Source organism: Microtus oregoni, unplaced genomic scaffold, assembly GCF_018167655.1.
Source record: "Microtus oregoni isolate MIOR12 unplaced genomic scaffold, Mior012 000029F_ref0000214, whole genome shotgun sequence".
Lineage (NCBI taxonomy): Eukaryota > Metazoa > Chordata > Mammalia > Rodentia > Cricetidae > Microtus > Microtus oregoni.
Window position 1 is genome coordinate 10,333,238 of NW_024543088.1, and position 13,781 is coordinate 10,347,018.

The window sequence follows — 13,781 nt, forward strand, 5'->3', positions numbered from 1 at the left end:
TCACATACACACACATGCAGGCACATACACATGCACACATATTCACACATACACATTCACACACACATATTCACACAAACATTCACACACACATGCACACATATTCACACATACACATTTACACACACGCACACATTCATGCACACACACATTCGTGTGCACACACATGCACACATATTCACACATACACATTCACACACACGCACACATTCATGCACACACACATTCACATACACGCACATGCAGGCACATACACATGCACACATATTCACACATTCACACACACATATTCACACACACACATTCATGCACACACACATTCACACACACACATGCACACATATTCACACATACACTTTCACACACACGCACACATTCATGCACACACACATTCGTGTGCAGACACATGCACACATATTCACACATACACTTTCACACACACGCACACATTCATGCACACACACCTTCACGCACACACATGCACACATATTCACACATTCATGCACATGCATGCAGACTCTATATATAGTCAGTGCAGAGCCTCAAGAAGTACTAAACAAATCAGAGCACAGGGTTAGGGATATAGCTTGATGCTTGTCTCTTCTTGCATGTGTACCACACTGGGTTTTGTCTCTGTGCTGCAAAAATAAATAAATAGGTAGGATACATAGATAGATAGATAGATAGATAGATAGATAGATAGATAGATGGGTAGATGACAGGTTACTTATACTATTCTATTATTAAATAAAACTCAGGAGTCAGATATTGAGGTAAAAACCTGATAGATCCTAGGGCAATAGAGAAATGATCATCTGACCCTGCCTCTCAACCTTTCCAGATCCAAAAAGAAAAGTGAATCTTTTTTAGCCTCTCCCTTTTCCTTCCTGTGTCTCTCTATCCTGATCTGGCTCTGCCAAAAAATATGGTTAATTCTGGCCAGCTGAAGGTTGACTCCGCCCTCTGATTCAAGATTTAATTTTATTGAAAGTCTTGGGAGTGTCAGAGTGTGATCAAAATATCCCACAACAACAGATAGATAATCGGTAGATGATGTATAGATGTTAGGTAGATACATGATATAGATGATAAACAATATATATATATATATATAGAGAGAGAGAGAGAGAGAGAGAGAAAGAAAGAGAGAGAGAGAGAGAGAGAGAGAGAGAGAGAGAACCAGAGCCATCTGAACATAGGTGACTAACACAGAGACATGCCTCCTACTATGGACATTGTCTAGCTACAAATAAAGTCAAAGGAAACCATGCATCTATGACGCCACCTCACACACAGGCGCTATTGTGGTTGTATTACATCTGCATGTTTATTCAATCCCATTATCACCCCATGTAACAGTCATGACATTGGAAGTGGCATCTTCTGAGAGTTGGGAAGACAGCGTTCTGTGGCCTAATCACTGCCTGAACTCAGGGAAAGCAGAACTGCCTCAGGTTGAAGGAACAGAGCTGATTAGTGCTGATGCAGCAAAATGTCTCCACCTTTGCTGCGTGAGCCACAGAAGTTTATGTCTTAGAGCTGTGAGGGTGGGAAATCCAACGCCAATGCTGGCCCAGTCTCTGACGAGGGCCCACACACTCCAAGATGGCCCCTTCTCGGTTGTTTTGCTTGTATTGGGAAAGAGGTAAACTGCTCCTGGTGCTTCTTTCACGAGAGTGCTAATCCCACTCATGGGAGCTCCACCCCCACGACCGGATCAGCTCTCAGAGCCCCTCATCTAGCCAAGTCAGCTGGGGAGTTTCCACATATGGATATGAGTCAGTCCCAGACACTCCGACCACGCAGGGGCCGCTGCTCTTCACAGTCAGATCTTTCGGTGGACGTTCTTCAGAGACTTGTTAGTCAACAACCGCTGATAGCTCTCCCATGAGCTTGTTCATGCTAAATAGCAGCTGGACCATGGAGCTAGTTCTCCAGGTGTCTCCAGGTAACCATCAGGTCAACAGAGTTCCTTCCAGCACTATGAATAGCATGCCATTGCTTAGCAAAGGCCTTTTGATTGACCTGAGGTTCACCAGGAGCCCACAGTAAACTACCTTAGTCTAAATCAGTGGCTCTCAACCTTCCTAATCCTGTGACCCTTTAATACAGTTCTCCATGTTGTGGTGACCGCTCCTGGTTTGGCTTTCGACTGCTGTGGTGAACACTGACCAAAACCAACTTGGCGAGGAATAAGTTTAATTTGACTGGCATGTCATCATCATGGCCCATCATTGAGCACGAAGATGAGTAGATCTTTGGGGGCCCATGGACTGAGATTGCTCATAAGCCCTTCTTCATTTGAAGAATGAGCCACCGTGACCTGTGTGCATTGTTATCCCTCATGGGCTGATTTCTCTTTCCATTCTACCAGCGTTTCAAGTAGCCGCTCTCCTAGTTGGCTTTCTGCTGTTGTGAGAAAAACCATGACCGAAAGCAGCTTGGGGAGGAGAGGGTTTAATTGACTTACATATCCCAATTACAGTTCATCCTCGAGCAAAGTTAAGGCAGGAACTATGCAGGAACACGACTCTACAGCGGGGCTCCCCATGGCTTGCTCAGTGTGCTTTGCAGACAATGCAGTACCATGTGCACAGGGTGGCACCTCTCATCTTGGGCTGGGCCCTTCCGCATCATCATTAATCAAGAAAATGCCCTGTAGACATGCCCACAAACCAATCTGATGGAGGTAATTCCTCTGTTGCGGGTCCCCTTCCTGGGCGACTCTGTGTCAAGTTGACAGAAAACTGACAAGCACGGTCACGAAAGGCAAGGGTGGCCAGTCATTAAGGAGCATTGGGCTAATTAGCCTTCCAACGCTATAATAAGATGCCTGGCATAATTATAAACAGAAAGGGGTAGTTAGTGCGCAGTTTCAGATGTCCTAACCTTTGATCAGATGAACCATTGCTTTGGGCCTCTGGAGGGCATAGAACCTCCGGGTGGAACCAGTTGGGAGCCTGGGGCAGAAGAAGCTGATACGTCGTGGCTAGGAAGAGAAAGAGGGCAGTGTCCTGCAATCTTCCTAAAGGGTAAAGTCCCAGTGACTTAACTCCCGTTAGACCCCACCCCTTAAAGATTCATAGCACCTCCTGGTCATACCCCTGGGGATGAAGCCTCTAACACAGACCTTTTGGGGAGACACTGAACATGCAGACTGTAAATAACAATCGCAAGGCCTTGAAGATACCCAAGTTATGTGTTTGGTCCACAGTTTAGCCAAAGGAAGTCCCTCTGGATGCCAGTTTTCATTAGGAGTACCTTCTGTTGACTGACAGGGACTTTCTCTGAATAGCTGGTGTCTCTGGCTTCTGAGAAGTATTTCCTTATCATTTGCAGTAAAATCTTAAGGACCCCTTTGCGGTGGCTCATAAACACAGACTAAATATGTAGTGTGTCTTCGGGTGCTTAAGTGTTTAATGTCACGGAATGTAACTGATGTGAAAACAAGTGACCAGTGAGTCACAAATGGCCTTTTTGCCCTGAATAATACTTCAGATGTGCAGTACCTCCTGTGCCTTAGAGTAATGTCCAGAGTGGATCAAAACTCATAGAAACCTTGCTGTCGTCAGGTCTTAGGAGCGAAACGTTGCATGTCAGGGCTGCTGCTCTGATTTTCATTATTCTTTAGACAGAAGAATAAAACTTAAGGGAATAATTTTTTTTAAAAAAAAAGTATGTGGGGGGGGCTTTTTCATGGTTAAGAATCAGCTACTATCATTAAGAACTTGAACAAGAATTTATAGAACACAGTAAAGATGCTAGTATATTACTGTGTGGATAAGAGATGTTCTTAGAACTATTCCAGGCCGATGGAACCATGTGACACAGAGAAAGGATGGCTGTGGGTGTTACTGTATATTAATACCGCGAGCGAGTGAGCCTGGCCTGGCTCTGTTGGGTTTGCGTAAGGAGGGCGTTTCTCAGCTTCAGGGCTAGCCCTGCTTGTTTACTATGCTTTATTTGTTAAACACGTGACTATACTTCTACCTCTCAGCATCCCTTTTGTTGTTTTCAGAGCGAAAGTGTGCTTGCGAAGGAAAAGGAGCTGACAGTTGAGCTTGCGAGCATCAGGGATGAAGTCGGTAAGTCAGGCATCTAATGTGAAGACTGTTTACCACTCTAGAGGCGGTGGGACCCGGGAGAAGGGAGCCCAAATTTGGGGTGGCCTCATGCGATAGCCGGCATTACTCAGACCATTAGACAGTTTATACCCCGAGGGTTAAGAAGGGTCACCTGAGTGGAGTTCAAGCTGTGTTCAGTCACAAAGACAAGCTACCTGTGGCCAAAAAAACACAAAAACAAACAAAAACAAGCCACACTTTTCCATAGAGACATATAAACAAGTAACTAACTATGGCCCCTTGTAATCAGTTATCCAAAGTGACCACACTTCTACCCCCTACACCTGGGAGGAGCACAAAGCACACACCTAGTGCAATTCGTGTCTGGGTGTCTCCTGTAATAAGCCAAATCAGACCTGTCTAGACCAGTGAGGCATCTGCTAGAGCCTCACAGAGAGCCGTAATTCTTACAGGTCTAGCACGAGAGAGACAGTCTCTCACACCTGGCCGTGGGGCTAAGCAGGCCTTGGCTGTTCTTCACAGATCCCAGCACGCCCATCAGTCTCTATCACGGGTTGTGACAAGCGTTCCTCCCTCTAGGCACCTCCGAAGCCATCCTGGGTTGTGTGAAATGTGTGTTGTGTGGCTTCCGGCATCTGTGTGCACCTTGCCTTGCCATGAAAGCTCTGTTGTCTCAAAAAGGGTTAAAAAACACCTTTCTGGCTGAAACCGAATTCTGAGGGGTCATCTCGAAATGTGTAATCTTAAGAGATGGTCTGGTATATTCAGAGACTTTGTCAAAATAAGGATAATCTCCAGACCCCCTAGAAGCCTGACAGGAGACAGGCTTCCTCTCTCCAGATGAGAGGCTGGCAAAGGTGTTTGCTATGCCCCAACCCCCCACCCCACCCCACCCCACCCCACTTCGTTCCTCTTTCTGCCTTTCCCCCCAGGACTGGGGATTAAACCCAGGGCTTTGTTTATGCTAAGCATTCACTAGACCACTGAGCTGCAGACATTGTAAAAATATTTTACTTGAAACAGAATCTCATTAAGTTACCCAGGATGACCTTGAACTCACTCTGCAGCCTAGTCTGGCCTAAAATGTGTGATTCTTTAACCTTAGACTTTTGAACAGCTGGTTTTATAGGCCTATGTCCCGAGGCCCTGCCTTCTTCATGCCATTTTCTCTCTTGTCTACCCACTGCTCTGTGTCCCCAGGAATCAATTCGCAAACCATAGCGTTTTCCATTGGCCCGCTGTTCTAGTCACTAGTATGCCTTTACCCTCTACCTATTGTGACTTCAGGAGCAGCCTACCTATGCAGGTGTGAGCTCTTTCATCAAGTAAAGGAGCTTGACCCATGCAGGCCACCCTTGGCAGGTTGTCAGCTGTCTGGCTTTTTCTAGTGGCCACGGGTTCTCAGCTGAGCGGTGGGCCAACAAGATGGTAGCCTTCAACTGTAGCTTTCCCGATTCTCCTTTTTATTTTAGTGTTCCTCCTCTGTGAGCTTTGTGGCTTCCTTTCTCATGGAAATGGCTCAGAAGTGGTTGTTTCTCCTCCCCACAGATAGCCAGCCCTGTGAGAACACAACCAATAGCAGTATTGTGTGCCTGTCCTGCCTGCATGGGATCCACAGCAACAGGGTCCCCACCCCTGCCCCCTGCCCCAAAGAGTTGGAGGACTAACCCAGGTGTAGGTTTAGCTGAGAAAGGCCAGCTAGGCAAGCCATGGTGGAGCTTGGGAGGGACACTCTCAGGAACCCGAGGCTCACGAGATCAGTGCTGAAGCTGTTGCAGAAGCAACCACCGGAGAGGGAAAAGTGACAGCCTCCCTGCTGGAAAAGTGTCACCCTCTCATTTTGTTGTTGCCATTTCCATGGAGATTGAGTCTCTTGAAGTCACCATCTCTTCTAGTTTGCTACTATGGGGTCTTACCACAGAGACCATCCGCGGGTCCTGCATGAGCGGCTGAGGGCACCCTTGCTGGGGTCAAGTGTTGTTTTCGTACCCCTTTGGGGAGGTCTTGCCATCCATTCACTGGAGGAGCCCTGGGGTCCCCAGATGATGTGCTGTTACATGATATATCCGACAACCCCCCCACACACACACACACACAGGTGTCTCCTCATGGGAGTCACGAAAAGAAGGTTCTTCCACGGAGTCTGCCTTCTCAGCGAGACGTTTCTTCTTCTCCAACTCTAGCTGCAAAGATTCCCCCCCCCCCCCCCCCCCCCCCCCCCCCCCCCCCCCCGCCTCCAGCTCAGCCCCTGTGCCCCGAGGGATAGGACTGAGCCGGTCTCTTTCCAGATAAGGCTACAAAACAGTGAGTGTGACAGGCATTGTCCTGCAGGCAAGTTCCCAGGTGACGGCCACTGAGCATAGCTGTGAACCCTGGGTCTTGTCCCTGCTTCAGTTGCAACCCAGTCTCCCAAGAGGACCCCTGATAGGACTGTGGAGGCAACTCAGAGGCACAGGGGTAAAGAGAGATCCCCAAAAGTCCTGGTTCAGAGTGACAGCCACCGCATGGTCAAATAAATGCTTCACAGTGACACTTTGTATGCATATATGACATAAACTGTTTGTGTGTCCTAACAGCCCAGTGGCCACTAAAAAAATATAGCTGAAATTGGAGATGAAGCAGTGTTTTGTCCCTTTTAAGCAGCCATGGCTACTTGCTAGAGTGATGTTTGGGCTGTTGGCTGGCCCGGCTCTCAAGCCTTAGGATTAGGTTGGATAATGCCACCCTGAGGTCGTGTTTCACAGGGTGTGCCCCTCTGTGCTTTTTATCAGTGCAACAGCAGCAGCACAGCTTCCCAAGATTTGGTATCCTAAAAAGGAACGCAGTGTGACTGGTACGGGCCGAATGTCAAGGACCTCAGAGTCCCAGCAGAGCATTGACCTTGGGGGTGTTCAGATGTCCTGCAGGGCCGCGTGTGTTGGCTGCAGTAACACGCTGTTGGACTTAGTGACACTTCCCTTGCTGGCCAAGAGGTGGGAGTGTAAAGACAAGTGGGTGCTTGAGGGCCTAGGAAGTAAAGTTGCTCATAAGCCCTTCTTCATGCAGGGTGAACCTGACCAGTGTGCAGGTGCCTCAGAGTGTCCTTAGAGATGAAGGCAGAATGGTGCTTACTGCATCCGTCCAGGTCCATACTCAGTACCCTTCTTAATAGGCTTAGGCCCACCTGCCTAGGGGTGGTTCCACCCACAGTGGGCAGAGCCTTCCTACATCAATCGTCAATCAGGAAAATGTCCACAGGCCAGTCTGATGGAGGCATTTTCTCAGTCAAGGCTTCTTCTTCCCAGATGACGCCAGCTCATATCAAATTTATGAAAAAAAACCAGCCGGCCTAGTCGGCAAGCTGTTAGGACCCGAACACCTGTGTTATCTGTGATGGGTGTCAGGAAAACACTGAGGGACTTAGTCTCTGGAGTTTTCATGCGCAAGACAGCGAGCCAGTACCCTGAGATGCTGAAGTCGGCCTCTGAATGTGTTTCTCCTGAGTAGGAGTGTGTTTGCAGCTGACTCCAGGCTTGGGTGCTCCAAAGACCCTTAGGGTGAGTTGGCTTGACCTCTTAGACCCTCGGGTTCCTCTTCATACGATGAAAGCCAATTCCAGAAGAAGCTGCTGAGGAAGGACTTGGCCAAAGCACAGCGGCTAGCGTACAAAGGTAGAAAACAGAGTTCTCCTCTACAGGTTGAGTTTCTCCCTGGAGAGATGTCTGCCCCACCATGAGCAGGCTTTGGACAGAGGATGAGGGTCTGATGCACTTGGGTTGGACGTGCCAAGCCCAATGGCACAACCTTTAGCCATCTCCGGAAACTTCTAAGTGCAGCCGGATTTGTACTGGGTTTGAGTTTAAGTCATTTGATTTCTGCATTAGTGCTAAGAATAGAAGCAGAATTCATCTGCCCATTAGAAAAAAAAAAAAAAGAAACCCTAGTAGAGACAAAGTAGAAGTCCCTGGTGGCACTGTGGCTGGTCCATTCATCCCAGGGGACGCTCTGCTCTTGAACTAACTCTCACTCCACTGTGGAGACTGCATTTGTGACAGAACAGAGGCAGAAGGGCATGTGGGGATCCACTGTCGGCCCATTAACTGTAGAACTGTGGTCTGCTCCTGCTTCCCTTAAAGAAGAAAGCAAAGCCTTCAGCATTGACTTCTGACGGGTGCAGAGAGGAAGACCCCCCCCCCCCCCCACAGTACCAGTCCTTGACACTCTGAACAGTTGATTCTCACAGGAGTCACAGGAGGCAGGGACCCATAGCAAAGGAGAAGGCTGAAGAGACGGAATTTCCAGAAAGCTGTGAGTTCAGATAGGGCAGAAAAGAAGAAGTTGCCAAAAGTAGGAATAGCTCCAATGTTAATATGTTAGGGTAGAGTTGCCCATCTCCAGTCTAATGGTTGCTGCTTCCTAACTCATAAAACTACTGCCCCAAGTTCTACCAACAGCTGTTGATAAGCTTCCATCCATCCTCCCCACTTTGGGCTTGAATAAATGCAACCATGGTGCCTACGGTATAGTCAGAACCAGTGCTTATAGGTGGTTCTCTATTCTGGCTCCTGTCAGGATCATCTGGAGCAGCAGAAACAAGATACTAGACAGCAAGTCGTGGGTGGGTTTTATTATGTGATGTTTTACTCTTTTGACTTCTTAGTCTTTTGGGGGGGCACCACCCAGCTCACTCACAGGGTGCTTAACCACTCACAGGGGCTTATTCTTAATTATGAATGCCTGGCCTTAGCTTGACTTGTTTCTTGCCAGCTTTTCTTAAATTATTCCATCTATCTTTGACCTCGGGGCTTTTATCTTTCTCTATTTCTTTTTTCTTTCCTTCTTACTCTGTTTCTGGATGTGTGGTTGGGTGACTGGATGCTCACCCCTGAAGTCTTCCTCTTCTTGTTCTGTCCTTGCTCACCCCTCTTCCTCCTTCCTCCTCCTATTGATCCTCTCTGCCTGCCAGTCCCGCCTATCCTTGTCCCTCCCTTGCTATTGGCCAGTCATCTCTGTATTAGGACCATCGGGTGTTTTAGACAGGCAAAGAATCACAGCTTCACAGAGTTAAACAAATGCAGCATGAACAAAAGCCACACACCTTACAATAATATTTGCCAACATGATGTTTAATCTCCTATATGTTTAATAAGAACTTTTACAATCAGTGCACATTCTGAAAAAGTGGGGTTTGGTGTGAATCCAAACCGGGTAGGGGAATGTTAGAGGCAGCAGGGGAGATGTAGGTGGGTCCTCCCCACTGTAGCCCGAGGAGCTTCCTCACTTAGGGCCCCCCACTCACATAAAGAATCTCAAGAAGTGTGGCTGGGTGAGGGTGTATGCCCGTGAGTAACGATGCCCATGGATGCCATAGGCATCCGATCCAGTTCCCCCGGGGCTGGAGTTACGGGCAAGTGTGAGTCACCCAACACAGATGCTGGGAGCTGAACTCATGGCCTTTGTAAGCCACCTCACCAGCTACCGAACAGCATCTGCTGGAGAACACAACGGTCAACAAGGGAATGAAAAAGCAATTATGAATATATACAAAAATTAAATAGAACACACCAAAAGTTGTGCTGCAAAAATTCTCTGGTCAGCATAGTTGAATCCTCCCATTCAATCTGTGCACAAAATTTGGGAAGACACCCAAAATACACTAACCACTCCATAGGTGATCAGATGGTGAAGAGCGAGTATTATTTGAAAACAGAAATTTTTGCTCCCGGAGGTCTCGTCTGCTGTCAGCAATTTGAGTTTGTTGATAGAGTTTCAGAAAGACTAATTTCCATGCAGGCTGTACCACCCAGCATGACAAGGTCTGGGAATCCTGCCCTTCTTGCAGGAAAATGAGATGGGAAAAATTCAAATCAATGACCTCAGCCACTCTGATTAAATTTTATTCTAGTAAATGTCATTTTCCAAAGTCATTTGGGTTTCTCTCCCAAACAGGTGCTTACCCATGCACGGTGATATTGAACCTGCCAATTCCCAGAGACTGGGTTGGTTGCCATGGAAAATACATTACAGCTACAACTACACACACACACACACACACACACACACACACACACACACACTGCTATACTTTTTTTTTAAAAAAAAAATCACTGATTTATTCTATGTGGCCGACACATACTTTTTTGATATTTATAAAGCCCTGTTGTAGCTATATGCTTAGCACATTCTAATCCTTTTCTATGGAGTTGTTTGTGTTAAGATTTCATTAATACTGAGTCTGTTAAGGCTAGTTTTGCCTCCCCATATATGGTAATGACGTGCGCAGGGTTAAGGATAGGGTGTGCATGAAAACCTGGCGTCTTAGTCACTGTTTTGTTGCTGTGAAGAGACACCATGACAAGAAAGCTCCTTAGCTGGGGGCTTGCTTACAGTTTCAGAGTTAGTCCGTGATCACCATGGTGGCAAAAATGGTGCCAAGCAGGGCGTGGCAATGGAGCAGTGCCCAAGAGCTTGGTACGCTGATCCTCAGGCTACAGGCAGAGAGAGGAGAGGAGGGGAAGGGAGGGGAGGGACTGAGGCAGAGACTGGCATGGGCTTTTGAAACCCCACCCCTAGTGGCACACCTCCTCAAACCAGGAAGTGCCTCCTAAAGCTTCCCAAACAGTTCTGCTAACTGGGGACCAAGCTGATAAGCCTATAGGGGTCATTCTCGTTCACACCACCATGCCCAGGCTCAAGCCTCAGCAACACATCCACACAAAATTAAAATCTTAATGAACTTGAATTGACTGTCGCTCTGGTAAAGAACGGCCCCTAAACTCCCTTGGGAATGGGCACCCTCGCGCATTGTGGAGTCCAATCCTGTCACGGATTTGAGACCCTATGCATTTAGTATATAAACAACAGTATATAATTTACAAAGGCTTTCCATGTAAATTACTTCATTCTAACCTGATGACAACCATAGGAGACAGGTAAGGTAGATGATGACATGACCACCTGAATAAGGTAAAGAAACTGTGGTTAGAGATACCAAATCACAGCTCCGTAAAGACTTGTCATCCCTCCCTTCCGTGGCCACACCAGACTGCCGTCATGCTGGAAGGTCCAAATGGTACTTGAGGGAACGTAATAAAAAGCAAGGAAATTACATACATATAATATATATCCTGTAATGTGCTGAGACATTTCGCAAAATATATACAGTGTAAATTGTGGTCACATACGAATTCTGTGTATATAATCTCTTCCTGCCTTGATTCTCTCATACACAAACATCCTACTGGGCACCAAATATTATCCTGTGTATCAGAAGCCCCTGGCCCCGGGCTGAGCACAATACACATTCCCCCGTCGCTGTTGCATTCAGTTCATAAGCTTAACTGGATGCAGGGGACAAACCCTTTGCCAAAGCATGAACAGTAAAATAAGAGTCTGACAAAGGCTCTGACCCCAGAAACGCCTGCTTATGCGCAGAGTCACAGGCCAGCAAGTTCAGTCGTCTCTCTGTAGTCATGGGTTTCACATCCACAGATTCCACAGACGCAGATCAAAAGTAGTGTATACAATTCCCTTATGTTCTGAACATGTAGATTTTTTTCCTTGTCATGCTGCCCTAAACAATGTAGTCTAACATAAAGTGCACAGGTTCTGTGTATATTCCATCAGTCCATCAAAGGGACTTGGGCATCTTTGGATTTGGCTGTTGCTGGCAGCGGGTGTCCTGGGACATCTCTGTTAATACCAAAGGACAGCAGCACCTAGAACCCCAGGAAGTGAGGCAGGAGGGGTCTTAGAGTTTTAGAGAGTATGTAACGGAGGCCAGAGGCCAGAGAAATCTGTAAGCGCTAACCAGCTGAGCCTAGAGAAAGTCGAGGAGTCCCTGACAAACAGTTCTTCCGTACACTTGATCTTTTACAAAGGTGCCGCAAAGATGTCATTGGCTCAACCTCTGTACTGGCAAGATAATGAAGACAGTTGTGTTTTGTCCACGTATTCTTGCCTTAAGCAAGAAGCATGAGTATGTGCTCGTGGTAACCGCTTAATTTCTTGCATGAAGGGCAAGGCTTGTGTTTGGATCTAAGACATAAATATTTTTTTTTCTCCAGGCAGATTCTTCAGTGCTGTTGTTTTTTCTCCTCATATCTAATGCCCTTGTGATTTTCCTTGTTCCTCCACCAGGACCACGTTTATATGTTCCAGGGTACCGTTGCTTACTTTACTCGCATGGTGTGGCAGAAGTGGAACAAAATAATCTAAATTACAGTGCATGCCTATCCATTCTTCAGGGCACCCTTTTTTAAATGAAAACTGTTTGCCCAGCCAGGATATGTGCTTTGGGGAAAGCCATTTCTGTAGAAAACAATGATAGCTGGACCGATTTTTGCATCACACATAACCATGAAAACTTAACTTGCTCCTTCAGTAATCTAGCTAAAGCCTCAGAATTCCTTGGGTTGTAGATGTGGCTCAGTCATAGAGCACTGTATAACACAATTGCTGGGGTCACCCCCGGTATGCAAACAAAAAGGGAAGGAAGGAAGGAAGGAAGGAAGAAAATCCTCAAGTCTCTTTCACATAATTCTCTCTTTAAAAGTATCCTGCTGGGGCTGGAGAGATGGTTCAGTGTTTAAGAGCACACACTGCTCTTCCTGATTCAGTTCCCAGCTCCCACCTTTGGTGGCTCACAACCACCTCTAACTCCAGCTCCAGAGGATATGGCGCCCTCTTCTGGCCTCCTTAGGCAACTGCACTCACATGCACATACCTACACACAGACACATATATACACATAACTAAAAGTAATAATAATAATAACAACAATACATTTGAAAGGCTTCTGCTGATGACAGTGGTCAGAGCTTAACTAATCAGAATGATGGTTCCAGTAAAGCATCATCCTGAGAGACCAGGCTGAGAGATAAATGTGGGCATTGATTAGCAAATTCACTGTGCTCTAGATTTTGAAATCTGCATTTTAGTACACACTAAGAGTGCCTCTGGCTTCCAGGGAAACACCTAAACTACATTGGCTGGAGCCTGGTATAAAGTCACGTGGCCAGTTTATTATCTTGGGATGAGAAAGACATCTCTTTATAGGCAGGTCTTCCTAGAAAGCTGAATCGATCTTCAGAGGCTGAGCATGGATTAGGTGAATTATTGCCTTGTAAACATGAATGGCACCGAGCTGAGAGGTCCTCGGGCAGCCGTCTGCCTGACTTCTTGTTTGTAGACCCTCAGTTCTTAGCCAGGAACCCTGGCGAGGCCAGGTGCAAGCATGTTAGAATCACCCGGACGCTTCCACAGACTGCCCGTGCCTTGGAAACTTCCAGCCATGATACGGTAGCTGCTACTGTGAGGCCCGTGGCACACAGTTATGAAATACACAAAATATAGGGGGCAGTGATTTCCAAGAATCCGGAAGAAAAGATGCATAGTGAGTCCCACCTCTCTGCCGAGTGCCGTTCTTCAGACTTGGTCACTCATAGGGACTGTGGTCAGTGGCCACTGTCTCACTGGGCTGAGGAAGCAGATGTTAAGAGTTCATGGTGATGGAAGTGCTTAGAAAGGGTGGGGCAGGTCCTGGGAAGGCATGCCGTGAGCCAGAGCTCCATTTCTTAAAAGGGTAGGCTGCACGTGGGCAGAGAGGCCTGCAGGGGGCGCTGCCACCAAAGTAAGCGCTGAAGGAGCATCTAACCTGGAGCTTCTTTGCCTGACAAAGTGATTGGAAATTTTAGCCTTTTGCTTTATGACAATCCA

The 13,781-nt window shown here is 47.1% G+C and overlaps 1 protein-coding gene across 4 annotated transcripts in view; it reads left to right on the forward strand.

Moving 5' to 3' along the window:
* Mtus2 (microtubule associated scaffold protein 2) overlaps nucleotides 1–13,781 on the forward strand; it is a 362,594-nt gene that overhangs the window by 317,628 nt on the left and 31,185 nt on the right. For all 4 annotated transcript variants that reach the window (XR_005976596.1, XR_005976595.1, XM_041678087.1 and 1 more), the window contains one exon: nucleotides 4,019–4,085. Coding sequence is in view for 2 of the 4 variants with exons in the window: in XM_041678087.1 (XP_041534021.1) it covers nucleotides 4,019–4,085 (67 nt within the window). In the remaining 2 variants the exon portion in view is untranslated. The remainder of the gene's footprint in view (nucleotides 1–4,018; nucleotides 4,086–13,781) is intronic.